The sequence below is a fragment of the Ochotona curzoniae genome, unplaced genomic scaffold (assembly GCF_017591425.1).
Source record: "Ochotona curzoniae isolate NIBS_2020 unplaced genomic scaffold, NIBS_Ocur_1.0 contig_883, whole genome shotgun sequence".
In the NCBI taxonomy this organism is placed as follows: domain Eukaryota; kingdom Metazoa; phylum Chordata; class Mammalia; order Lagomorpha; family Ochotonidae; genus Ochotona; species Ochotona curzoniae.
In genome coordinates, this window is record NW_024466599.1 from 27345995 (window position 1) to 27359604 (window position 13610).

The window sequence follows — 13610 nt, forward strand, 5'->3', positions numbered from 1 at the left end:
GAAAGATACTGGCAAGCCGGAAATCTCTATTCTTAAGGAACTTATGATTTGCTAAAGGAAATGGTCAGAAAGCAAAATTAATTTCAATCAGTACTAAGTGCTAAGATGAAAATGAAGACGTTGATGGATATTATGGTGGGGCAGGCGGCAGTAGAGGGGAGGGAAACTGGTAGGGTTTTCTAAAAGGTGACACCTGAGCTGAACCTTGAATGATGTGAAATGCAGAAAATCTAGAGAAAATTCTGGTGATAAAGAATCACAGTTGAAGTAATAAGGCCAGCAGTAATATGGATATAATGAGTACATCATTATTACACAGTCATGAATGGGTATTAATCATAGGTGAGGCACTATGCTAACTCCTATACACACATGGTTACTTTCAATACTTAGGATGGCTCTAAGAAAGAATGCCTTCATTTTACAAACAAGGAAACTGGAGCATAGAAGAGACAAGGTGAGAGGGACTGTGTGCAAAAAGGCTGCATGCAGATGAGACTCGGTGGACTCAGCCGATGAGACTCCACGGACTCAGCAGATGAGACACGATGGACTCAGGGACGAGACACAATGGACTCCGCGGACGAGACACGATGGACTCATGCAGCCAGAACTGTGCTTTGGGAGCATGCAGGCCTGAGCGAGTAGTAGTTACCTGGAGGGTAGGAGTGCTTTCCATCCACAATCCACTCGAGTAAGGCCTCTATTAGTTCAAGATTAACCTTGTCAAAATCCATGATGGACAGAGTTTTGATGACTGAGTTGCTAACTCCTGGAAGAAAGGCACACGTCAGGATGGTTACGCCTTACAGAAGACAATACGCCTGTGAACTTGGTGAGCGCTCACTTAGTAACAGATTTCACATCTAACAGACTGACACCATTTTTTTTTTCCTCTAGGCTTTCAGAAAACAGCCTCACCAGAGCCAATTTCTTGCTCAAACAGTGATCTAAAAACCAAGCGCTTGATCCTGCTGGAGAGGCCCAGCCAGACCACTCAGAACTCTCCTCTCTCCTTCCCCTCTTCTAAACAAGTTCAAAGTTTAGCCCCTGGAAGCAAAATGAAAGACAGATTTTAGAAACTCCTTTGAGAGGCAGTTAAAGCATGAGTCAGATCAGCTTTTAGGTTCCTTGCAGAAAATGATACAATTGGTGGATTTCTCCTAAAAACACAACAGATTTTACTGTTCCACCATGCTCCTGGAACCTATTCATAGATCTTCAAATTAGAGGTTTGCAAGCATCTTAATCCGTCTGAGGACTAAGAAAAGAGAGTTCTTTGGGTTTTACTCTAAACGTTTGCTTTTTTAGAAAAAAATCCCCAATAGGCCAATGTCCTGGCAGCTCCACTTCGCATCCAGCTCCTGCCTGTGGCCTGGGAAAACGGTGGAAGACAGGCAAGGTCTTGGGGCCCTGCACCTGAGTGGGAGACCTGGAGGAAGCCCCTGGCTCCTGGCTTTGGATCAGTTCAGCTCTGGCCATTGAGGCCACGAGCGGAATGAATCAGTAGATGGAAGGCATTTATCTCTGTCTCTCCTTCTCTCTGTAAATCTGCCTCTCCACAAAAAAATAATAATAAATAATAATAACATAATAAAAAAAATCTATCTTTAGGGCCCGGCCCGATAGGGTAATGGTTAAGGTCCTCACCTTGTACACCTGGGATTCCATATGGGCACTGGTTCTAATCCCAGCAGCCCCACTTCCCATCCAGCTCCCTGCTTGTGGCCTGGGAAAGCAGTTGAGGATGGCCCAAAGCCTTGAGACTCTGCACCCACGTGGGAGACCTGGAGGAAGTTCCTGGCTCCCAGCTTCGGATCAGCATAGCACCAGCCATCGCGCTCACTTGGGGAGTGAATCATTGGATGGAAGATCTTTCTCTCTGTCTCTCCTCCTCTCTGTATATCTGACTTTGAAATAAAAATAAAATAAATCTTTAAAAAAAATCTTAAAAACAAACAAAAAACGCACAAGGGCCAGAGTTATTGTGTATCAGGCTAAGCCACTGCTTGCCATACTGGTTGAAGTCCTGGCTGTTCCATTTCTGACCCAGCTCCCTACAAACTTCCTGGAGAAGGGATCAGAAGATGGTCCAAGTTTTTGAGCATTTACTAACAAGTGGAAAGCCAGGATGGGGTTCCCTGCTACTGGCTACAACTTGACCCATTCCTGGCTATTGTGGCCATTTGGGGAATGAACCAGTGGATGGAAGATTGCTCCCCTGTTCTGAGTTTCAAATAAATAAGTCTTCACACACACACACACACACACACACAAGAAAAAAAAAAGGAAAAGAATAACAAAAAAGAAAAAAGGAGCCTGGTGCAGTAGCCTAGTGGCTAATGTTTTTGCCTTACATGTGCCAGGAACCCATATGGGCAACAGTTCATATCCTGATGGTTTCACTTCCCATCCAGCTTCCTGCTGAGGAAGCAGTAGAGCACAGCCCAAGGCCTTGGGAACCTGCACCCATGCAGTAGACCCGGAATAAGCTCCTGGCTCAACTCTGGCCATGGTGGCTACTTGGGGAGTGAACCATTGGATGGAAGATCTTTTTCTGTCTCTCTTTCTGTCTATAAATCTGCCTTTCCAATAAAAAGAAACAGATCTTTAAAAAAAAAAAAAAGATGCCCTCATCCCATTTTTAAGTGCCCAGTTTGATTCCTGACTCTTGCTTCTGACTCTAGTTTCTACACCACAGGCTGTGGGAGGCAACAGTGATGGCTCAAGTAACTGGATCCTTGACAATTACTTGCCAATCATGAAGCTCAGCTTTAGCCATTGTGGGTACTTGCGGACAGCATCAGAGCTAAACATTCTCTATTTGCTTCCAAACTAAGAAATAAAAACTGGGGAAAAGAACAGCTAAGTCATCAGTCCCACATCATACAGAAACTAGCGGCAGCGCTAGGAGCTTGGCTTGAGCTCATCCCTCTCAATTTTTCTTAGAAAGCAGGTCCAGGGACCGGTGCGATGGCTCAGTGGGTAAATTTTCGTCCTTGCAAGTGCCATGGCCCCACAGGGGAACCAATTCGCATCTCGGCTGCTCCACTTCCCTCCCAGCTCCCTGCTTGCGGCCTGGGAAAGCAGTCGAGGACGGCCCAAAGCTTTGGGACCCTGCTCTCATTTGGGAGACCTGGAAGAAGTTCCTGGCTCCTGGCTTCGGAATGGCTCAGCTCCAGGCGTTGTGACCACTTGGGGAGTGAGCCAGTAGATGGAAGATCTTTCTCTCTGGCTCTCCTTCTCTCTGACTTTCCAATAAAAATAAATAAATCTTTAAAAAAAGAAAAGAATTCTGAAACTGTGAAGGACAAATCAGAGGATTTCTTGTTTTATAAATTTAACAAAATAGGGAAATAAAATATTAGCTGGTATGATATATAAAAGAACACAGATTTTCGATTCACATAAAGGGGAGCACAAAAAAAAATCATGGAAAATAGAGCTAAGGTGCAAAGAATTTTGAAAACCAAGCATACAAATGGTTTTCAAAAGGTTCACGGGAAGAACATGTATGAAAAATGTACACGTACAGATAGCTTCCCAAACAACAGGACAATAGGCAACGTCTCAGCTCCGTGGCAGTTACCATCCAGGGTGGGGGAGGTCTTTGGTGGAAGTATTCTACAGAAGCAATGATGGAATTTGTGGTTCCTTTTTTTTTTTTCTTTTTTGTGGAAGGACTCTGAGGGCTGGGTGTTCCAGAAAAAGTGAACAGGAAGAGCAGGGAAGGCTGGTCCCTAGTCCAGGCAAAACAAGAAAGCACAGGAAGTGACCATGCGCTCTCAGGGTGCAGCCCAGTTTACACCACAGAAGCCCACAGATAAACAGAGAGCAGCTAGGCAGAGTTTTCCACTGGAGAAGGACACCTGACCCCACATCTGACAGTGCTCAGCACACGGTGGGCTTTCAGGAGGTGGTATTTTAAAAGCCTGTGAACGATGCTAACGTGCGTAAAATTTACAGGATGTTTAAACAGTCTCAGATATCCCTCAACAAATGGCTTGTTAACCGTAAAAGAAATAAATGATAATCATACCAGGGTGAAACTTGACAAATAATCGTCCTAAGCAAGTGATCAAGTTAACACTGCCAATAAGAAGTCAAACATCACATGCCCCTTAATGTGATTTACTAAGAACTCAACATTACCTCTATAGGAACCTGGCCAAAAACGCACAGCTTCATTTAACCACAGGGATACATCAGACAAACCCAAAGGGAAGAACGATTATAAAGAAGGATTGCTAAGAATGTCAAAGACATGCAAAACAAATAAATGCCGAGGAGCTGGTCCAGATAACACGAGACTAAAGCAGCATGACAACTGAATGCAGCACACGACCCTCTGGGGGATCCCGGAGGATCCCGGAGCAGGGAAAACAGCCGTAACAGACAATGGTGGCTGGCTGCAAACAGCTGATTTGGGCTGTGGACCAAGCAGTACGAGAGACAGGTTTATTTTACTGCAAGTGTTTACTGGAGCAGTTAAGCTGCTGCTGGGGAAACCTGTATCCCACACGAGCGTGACTGGGTCCCTGCACCAGCTGGTCTACACTCTGAGAGCAAGCACAGGTGATGGCTATCCACGAGGAAGGTCTGCATGGAGTTCCTGCCTCCCACCTCTGGCCTGGAGCAACTCTGGAAATTCTATAAAACAACAGGATCATAACAGGGGTACGTGGCTTTATTATTGTGTTATCATAATAATCATTTACCATTTATACTTTCAGGGGAAAAATACATGTGCAGAAAGAAAATGAAACAATCAATGCACCTCTTATGGATGATCAATTAAACATCTGAGATTCTAAATGTCCCTTTTGAGACTGTTTTTGCTACATTTCACAGGTAATGATATCCTAGTCTTTTTTTTTTTTTTAGATCTATTTATTTTTATTGCAAAATCAGATATATAGAGAGAGGAGAGACAGAAATATCTTCTGTCTTCTGATTCACTCCCCAAGTGATTGCAATGGCCGGTGCTGTGCCAATCCGAAGCCAGCAGCCAGGAGCTCTTCTGTGTCTCTCATGCAGGTACAGGGTCCCATGGCTTTGGGCCTTACTCAACTGCTTTCCCAGGCCACAAGCAGGGAACTGGGTGGGAAGTGGAGCTGCTGGGATTAGAACCGGCACCCATATAGGATCCTGCAGCATTTAAGGCAAGGACTTTACCCACTAGGCCATGGCATGGGGCCCGATATTCTAGTTTAGTTTTAACTGTAATTTCTCCAGACCCCCATGGGTCATGCAGCAGCATCAGTTTCAAAAAGAAGGTTTTTGATTTTATTTTCAATCACTCTAGCGAAGTATTGGTGTTTTTGTAGCATGTTCATTAACTTGATGTGGATGAAAATGTGCCCTTTCCCTCCCTGTTGTGGACTGTGTTCCCTGAGTCTGCAGCTAAGGGGCCGTGCAGTGGAAGTGCAGCAGACTGATACGTTCAGAAGTGGAGACAAAGTGCAGTATGTCTCTATGCATCCAGACCAAAGACGGACTCCCAGTGGAACAGGCGGAATTGTTCTGACAGTTGGAAGCTGGACTCTCCAACACTGTCCATGTCCACAATGTCGGGAAACACCTCAATGACACGTGATGGATGTATGACTGTTCATGAAGGACCACAAATTGCAATACTACAGGGGAAATCAATTGGGGGGGGGAGGACTTTTAACTGCTAGACTACCACACCAGGCCTATAATTCATATTTTATTACTTTCCAATTTTTCTCTGATGAACACATATTTCTTTTTCAGGCAGAAAAAAAAAAAAGAAAAATTCACTGGTGAATAGAGTAACAATATAATCTAAATATGTATTAGAATTACTAATTCCTAAGTTGTGAGGAATTAAAGGCAATGCGGTTACGGATCAGGTCACTTTTCCTTTTCTGGAAATCTTTGGCACAGCGGCACTATCCCCCCTGGAAACACATTACCTTTGTAGCGGGTCTGGAGCTGCTTAAAATCTAGCTGCTGATCTGGCACTGTGTCTTTGATAGAATCCGGGTCCTCCAGGTAGAGGGAAAGCCTCAGATCTTCCTCCACTTCTTCAAATGCAGTTCGGTTGCGCCTGGCTTTAAGCTGCTCCTTGGACAGCTGCTTCACGGAGCGCGTGTAAGGGCTCCTGTCCTGCAGCACGTACCTGAGGAAGACCAGGACCGTTCTGTGTGCATGTGAGCTTGTCACGGAGGAACTCGGAGTGGCCACCAGAGGGCGCTGCCTCTGCCCTACACCCAGGCGCCCATCCTTGTCCCAGTCCAGGGGTTTCCTGGCTGGGAACACACTGGAATACTTCATTCTCATGACCTTCATTGGAGGTCAGATAAGAATTTGGAGAAAAGCCCTATCAAGGAGAAACATCATGAACATTCAAAAACACATCTGAGCTGCAGCTGTGGTAATGCCTCTTCTCATTTGATTTTTTCTTTGATAGTCTTCACTCCTCTCAAGTCAGGTAACTGACTCCTCTTTATTGCCGTCAAATTTAAGCCCCAAAATCCAGCTGTTGGAACCAGCATCTCCATAAGATCTTCCTTAAAACTCTCTCAAATTAGAAGGTTCAGCACTTGTAGGTGGGAACTCCTACAGACAACATGCAAGTTATCAGACTCCAACTCAAAGCTGCGGATTTCAGTTCTACGTCTGCCGTATCCTCTACCTACAGTGAGACTTCACTCAAGTCCATCGCAAAGGGCTCTGTTTTCTCAGCTTTGGAGAAAACGGGCCTGGACGAGTGGTTTGGAACTACTTTTCCTGGAGTCTTGATGCTTCCTCTGGCCCTAGGTAAAAGTGGAGTGTGTGAGTAAACAAATCGGGGCGCTGCCCTCTCTTTGAACATTTCTCTGTCAGGTCGCTCCTTCATTCACTCTTAGTTCTTTATGATTTCCTCTAAGATTTCATTTGCAAAAGTGCACTACTGCTTTTTCAAAATGATCTAAAATTCTATCATTCTATTATCTCTGTATTCGTACAACCCTTTCTCACCTCAAAGCCTGATCCTCTTTCCACATTCAATATTCATCGGCCATTGGCTGAATGCTTACTTCGCGCAAGGGCCGGTGGTAGTGGTGGCGTGCTATATAAAACGAGTATTCTTCCAAGAACTTACAAACTCGTAAGTAGAGACCAGATGGTGATAAATCAGACTGCACTTGCAAGAAAAACTACCCCATAAATACAACTAAAGCAGCACTGATTTCTAACATAAAAAAGTAAGCTACTGATTTCAAATACAAAGAACTTACTGATTTCTAACAGAGGAAAATAAGAAATTTCACTAGGTTGGGTGTTAATGAGTGACTGGATAAAAAAGAGGGAGAGTAATGGTATGGACATTTGAGACATTTGGACAGAGAGAGTCAAACAGTGCTAAGGTTTGGACGGGTAGGAAAGGAGGTGAAATACAACCTGGGTCCAGAGGATTAGGCCTGACTGCCCACACAGTGTGACAGGAAGCCAATGAAAGCTTTTAAGAAGAATAGGATCAGTTCTGTGTTTAGAGATAGTCCTGGTGGCAGTGGGTTTGAAAAAGCCAAAGAAAAACAGTAAACTAGTTGAAATTGATTTTCCAGGGAACTCAGTCAACAGGATCCAGAAAATAGAAATATTCTAAAAACACTATTTATCTATTCATTTTTATGTAAAAGCCAGAGAGAGAGACAGAGACAGACAGATAGATATGTTCTATTCACCAGCTCACTTTTCAACGCCCCCAAGACAGGAACTAGACCAGACCACAGCCGAGGGGGTCTCTGCAGTGGTGTGGATGACACGAAGGTGTGAAGAGCATGGTTCCCCTGTTTGGCAGGATCCAGAGGAGCGTCCAGCTGCACGGCAAGGCCCGGCAGATGTCTCTCGGACCACCTCGACGCAGTCTCACCCCCTTTTGCATGAATACTCAACCACCCCGCTGAGAATTCTGTCATCTATTGAGGTGTTGTTTGTCCCTTTGAGATTGTTTTTGCAACCAATGTGAGCTTGGGAGTTAATGCTATTGATAATGTCCTGGTTAGTGGGCATTTAGCTACACACAGGAGTACAAATAAGCCCATGCCATTTTGGACACCTTACTGTGTGCCTACCAATTGCCCTGGAATCTGTGTCCAGACAAGTATCATGCCTTCTGGGAAACGGCTTGATAAGAATCCTACAAACTAATGCAAGTATGAGCTGAAACTGCTATGGCAAAAAATACAGTTACCGTGACCCTAAAGGTCAGCCTGTCCTTGCAACTCCTTGGAGCATAGAAAAATGTAGCTGTTTTAGCCACTTTTATAATTTTTTGGCTACAGGAATAATAGGGTGCTTTTATTAATATCATAAAGATATGCTTTTGATTATTGTTTGATTATAGAGCTTGCAGTTGTAGAGAGATTTAATGTTTGAAATTTTTTGTTTTGGATCTTTATGTTTTTTCCCTTTTGATGTATTTCTCCCATTAAGTGATAGATAAATTACAGAAACAGAAATGTAGTAGGAATATATTACTAATTAGTAGGTAACTGGTTGTGCCCTTGGCCTTGGATTCCCGGCTGTCGCCTAATGGCTACTCTGAAGAATGAATGATGGCTTGCTTTGAAGAAACGGATTATAGTAACTTACAGAAATATCTTTAAGAACACCTGGTTGTCCATGAGATAAAAAATTAATTAATCAAACATCTGTACATGCTGGCTTAGCTCTGAAGTTAAAGACAGTAGTCAAATTTTATGCAGAGGCTTGTGATGTGTCTGAGTAAATAAAAAAGGACGGCTTCTTGAGCCATTACAGGAGCTGTTACTGTCTGTGCCTTTTCTTTTCACTAACTCCATACAGTCTTCTCCAGATCTGACCTGGAGCTGGCCTCCAGGACACAGCCAGGAACCAGAACTCAAGCAGCGTCTCCCACGTAGGTGGCAGTGACCCAAGTGCTTCAACCACTGGCTGCTGCCTCCTAGAGCGCACGTGAACAGGAAGCTGGGACGGGGAGCAGAACCAGACCTCCGATCCTGGTACTGTGATAAGTGACGCGGGCATCCCAAGCCACATCTTAACTGCTCCAACAAATGCTCGCCTCCAGAAAATAAAATTCCGTCAACGTTTCCTAAGTATCCTTGAAGCTTTTTTTTTAAGACTTATTTTTATTGGAAGGAGAAATATTCTGAGTTTAAGGTGTCAGACATCTGGGGTATTTTCCCAGTGTAATGGAAGATCAGAAATGAAGAAAGTAGAGATCTATGAGATCCTGGCTTGGGGCTGGAAGCTGAAATCCCAGCGAGAGCCAACGGACAGTTTACTAGGGAGCAGAAACAGCGCCCCCTAGTGCAGAAGGTTAAAGGACGGGAAGAAGCAGGTCTTGCAGATGAGAGAAATCTGCTCCTACACCTCGGACACCACCTGCTGCTCAGTACTGAAAACACTTGCACAGACATCCCAACACCCAGACTGCACTGCAAGGCTTTTCTCAGCAGAATTATGACCACGGCAAATATTCAGAAAACCTGCGGCATGTGCCAGGCACAACTGAAGCACTCCACAAAACTAACTCATTCCAGTTAAAAGTGCTGTGAAGTACCTACTGTTAGTACACTACTTCACATACGAGTAAACTAAGGTACAGAGAGATTAACTTCTTGCCAAGGTTACAGTTCATAAGTAAAGGAACTTAAACCATGATAGACTGTCTGCTGAAACAAAGAAGAAAAGAAACATTCTCAAGTGGAAAAATTAAAAGAAAAATGAACATTTATTAGTATAGCACACTGAGAGTAAAAGCAATAATTGTATTTTCTTTTTTTAAGTAATTCTGTTTTCAAAGACTTGCAGTGAACATTAATTAATACCTTCCTTACCTTGTCACAGCAATTGCATCTTCCAGAAAAAACTGATCAACAGGAAATGTACGACCTAGACAAACAAGAAAAAAGAATCTCAGAAAATCCATTCAATTAGACTGAAATAATTTAAAAAATGTAAAATTCTCTTAACAGTTGGCACTATAAGGTACTTTTTGAAAATGATTTACTTATTTACTCATAAGGGCAATGACAGAGAGAGAAGACAGAGGTCTTCCAATTGCTGGTTCACTCGCCAAATAGCTGCAACAGCGAATACTGCGACAGGACAGAGGTAGGAGCCAGGAGCTTTTTCTGGGACTCCGACATGGATGGCAGGGTCCACGTTCTTGGACCATTAATTAGCAGAGAGCTGGATAAGAAGTGGAGCAGCTGGGACACAAACAAACATCCATACGGAATATTAGCGTGGATGACACCAGTTTAATGTTGCAACACCAGCCCTAACTTTTTCGATATTTTATTTATTTTTATTATAAAGTCAGATTTAGAGAGAGGAGAGACAAAGAGAAAGATCTTCCATCTGCTGCTTCACTCCCTGAGTGACCACAGTAGCTGGAGCTGAACTGATCCTAATTCAGAAGCCAGGAACTTCTTCCAGGTCTCCCATGTGAGTGCAGTGTCCCAAGGTTTTGGGCCATCTTCCACTGCTTTCCCAGGTTACAAGTAGGGAGCTAGATGGGAAGTGGAGCAGCCGAGACACAACCTGGAACCTATATGGGATCCTGGTGCATGCAAAGAGAGGACATTACCCATTATGCTACTGTGTGTTTTTTTTTTTTTAAGTGAATTGACCTTAGATGGAGCCCATCCATTGATATATTTTTTGTTATTTATTTTTAATTTTATTTTTATTACAAAGTCAGATATACAGAGAAGAGGAGAGATAGAGAGGAAGATCTTCCATCCGATGATTCACTCCCTGAGTGCAACAGCCAGTACTGTGCCGATATGAGGCCAGGAGCCAGGAACTTCCTCCAGGTCTCCCACACGGGTGCAGCGTCCCATGGCCTTGGGTCGTCCTCAACTGCTTTCCCAGGCCACAGGCAGGGAGCTGGATGGGAAGTGGAGCTGCCAGGACTAGAACCGGTGCCCATATGGGATCCCGGCAAGTTCAAGACAAGGACCTCAGCTGCTAGGCCACTGTGTCGGGCCCGCTACTGTGTTTTTAACCTGTTACACTTTTCCCACTCTCTCCTTCCCCTTACAGGAAGACCTTTAAACATCCAACAACTGTATTTTAGAACAAGTTTCTTCATTAAAACTATTGCGAACATCCTCTACTACTGGAACAAATGGTTCTATTATATACCACTCAGTATTTCCAAATAATCCCTTTGGTAATCTAGTGCAGAGCGATAAACCAAAGCCCTGACTGATGGGCTAATCATACAGTAAGACTGTGAAACCACCAAAAGAGAACACAGACTATCCAATTTCACCTTGTTCCTGAATGGACCGACACCCAGGCATAGCAGAATCCAGAAATTAACATATACACAATACACAGATACAACTTTCTCTATGAAAATCACTCTATGACAGATTGTCACAGCAAACTCATTGTGATGTTAAATGCAATGGAATGACAGAAATTCTAAACAACTGAGATTTTAATTGCAATGCACTGCTGTGATTCTGGCATAAATAAACCGGTTCTCCAGAAAGAGGCCTAAATACCTATGAATTCAAATGAATAATTATATATACTAATTAGAAAGATATATATACTTATTGGTTTTTTAGTCACCTGGTATAGTGATAACTGGGCAGGAATTAAAGTATTCTGAAAACAGCTCCGCATTTAAAGTTGCGCTCATTAGAATAACCTTTAGAGTTGGTCTCTGTGGCATAATGTCCTTTAAAACCAGCAGCAGGAAGTCACTAGAGAAAATAATAGAAACACATGAGGATCAAATAAGTTTATACATGAAAGTCAATAGCTCAAAAAAACTTCCAAATTTTCATTGGGGAAGGGAGAGAGACAGTGAGAGAGAGGAGAGAGAGAGAGAGAGAGACAGAGAAAGAAACATATTCCCATCTGCTGGTTCAACCCTCAAAAGCCTACGGTGACAGCTTTGGGCCAAGCCAAAGCCAAAAGCTTGAGGCTCAATGTGGATCTGCCATGTGGGTTACAGGGACCCGGTTCCTTGAGTCACGGCCTCTGCTTCTCAGGGTACACATTAGCAGGAAGCTGGAGTCAGAAGGCGCCGGCAATCAAAGCCAGTGCTCAGATGTGGGAGGCAGGACATTTCCCCAGCATCTGAACCACTAGGTTAAAAGCCTGCTCCTTAACACATTTTGATGTATTTGAGCAATGATATCTGAGACCTATAGGAATAAAAAATTGTGACACTCTTAGAAAGATACATCATGCTGTTGGATGACTTACTATTACAAAGATACCGATTCTTTGAAATAAACTAAATTCACTGCAGTATCAATCAAACTAACAATAGCATTTATTACTGAATTTGATATTCTACCTTGATATTTATGTGCGCACAAAGAAGCATATACAAAGATTTTCATTTCAGCACTGACTGTAATAGCAAAACGGGAATTACCAAAGTGTACATCCACCAAGAAATGCTTAATTACAACACTACGATCAGGTCTACAGAATCACATAAGGAATACAAAAGGAGTGAGGCAGGGGAGAACATTTGATCTAGCAGGTAAGATTCCACCTGGGATGCCTGAGCCTCATGTCAGAGGGCCTGGATTCATCCTCAACTCTTTCTCCTGACTCTGGCTTCCTACTCTTTCAGACCCTGCAAGGCAGTGGGGATGGCCGAGATAACTGGACTCCTGTCACCCACTTGGGAAACCTACTTTGAGATCTCAGCTCCTGGCTTTTGCTTGCAAACTGTGGCCCATGCAAAGAGCTACAGAGTGGACCCCTGGATGGCAGCTCTGTCTTTCAAATAAATAAAACTTACTTGGACAACTTTGCATTTCACTGCCTTCCACACCTCGTGTGGCTCTGAATCTTAGCTGTTCTGTTTTCCTTGGCCATGAAAGCTCATTGATGTTCTCGCCTACTGGTGCCCTTCCCCCTGCAGCCAAGGACACAGGCATCTCCCCTCTCCCCATCTGGCTCACCCTAAAGGTTAGGGATTCAGGCTCTGTGAGTCACTCTGTACGCCAGTTGGTTCCTTGATTAAGGCGAGACTGTGTATTATTTATCGTTGCTCATGTTTGCTTGTGTGTGTGCTGTTTGTCACCTGGTCCTGACACCCAGCTGGAAGCCAGCAGATCACTCAGTTAAAGCCTAAACAAGTCGTTTTTGCTCCTTCTGAATGGGGAGGGGGATAAACTTGGTTGTCTCAAGCTAATTAGCAAAGCTGATTAGAAGTGCTAAACAGTTATAAATTTTAAGTTTTGGTTCTAAATGGGTGCTGGTTCTAGAACAGGCTGCTTTACTTCCTATGCAGTAAAACTCCCTGAAATTCTCCTGGAAAAGCAGTGGAAGATGTGACAAATTCTTGGACCTGGATGGAGTAGCAGGCTCCTGGCTTCAGCCTTGTCTACCCTGGCCAATATGGTCATTGGGGAGTGAACCAGTGGATGGACGATCTCTTCACTTCTCTGTAATTCCGCCTTTTAAATCAATCAACCTTAGTAAATTCTTTTTTTTTTTTTCTAAGAAAAAGAGAGTGAAAGAGAGAGAGAGACTCCATTTGCTGGTTCAATCCATAAACGCTTCCAAAGCCAGGGCTGGGTCAAGGCAAAGCCAAGAACCAGGAAATACATGCTGCTCTCCCACACTGG

The 13610-nt window shown here is 43.7% G+C and overlaps 1 protein-coding gene across 3 annotated transcripts in view; it reads right to left on the reverse strand.

Moving 5' to 3' along the window:
• The window catches only part of DHX57 (DExH-box helicase 57), a 56220-nt gene that overhangs the window by 20581 nt on the left and 22029 nt on the right, over positions 1 to 13610 (reverse strand). For all 3 annotated transcript variants that reach the window (XM_040993118.1, XM_040993119.1, XM_040993117.1), the window contains 4 exons: positions 11587 to 11720; positions 9834 to 9888; positions 5940 to 6145; positions 656 to 772 (listed from right to left, as the gene is read on the reverse strand). In XM_040993118.1, the coding sequence (XP_040849052.1) occupies positions 656 to 772; positions 5940 to 6145; positions 9834 to 9888; positions 11587 to 11720 (512 nt within the window). The remainder of the gene's footprint in view (positions 1 to 655; positions 773 to 5939; positions 6146 to 9833; positions 9889 to 11586; positions 11721 to 13610) is intronic.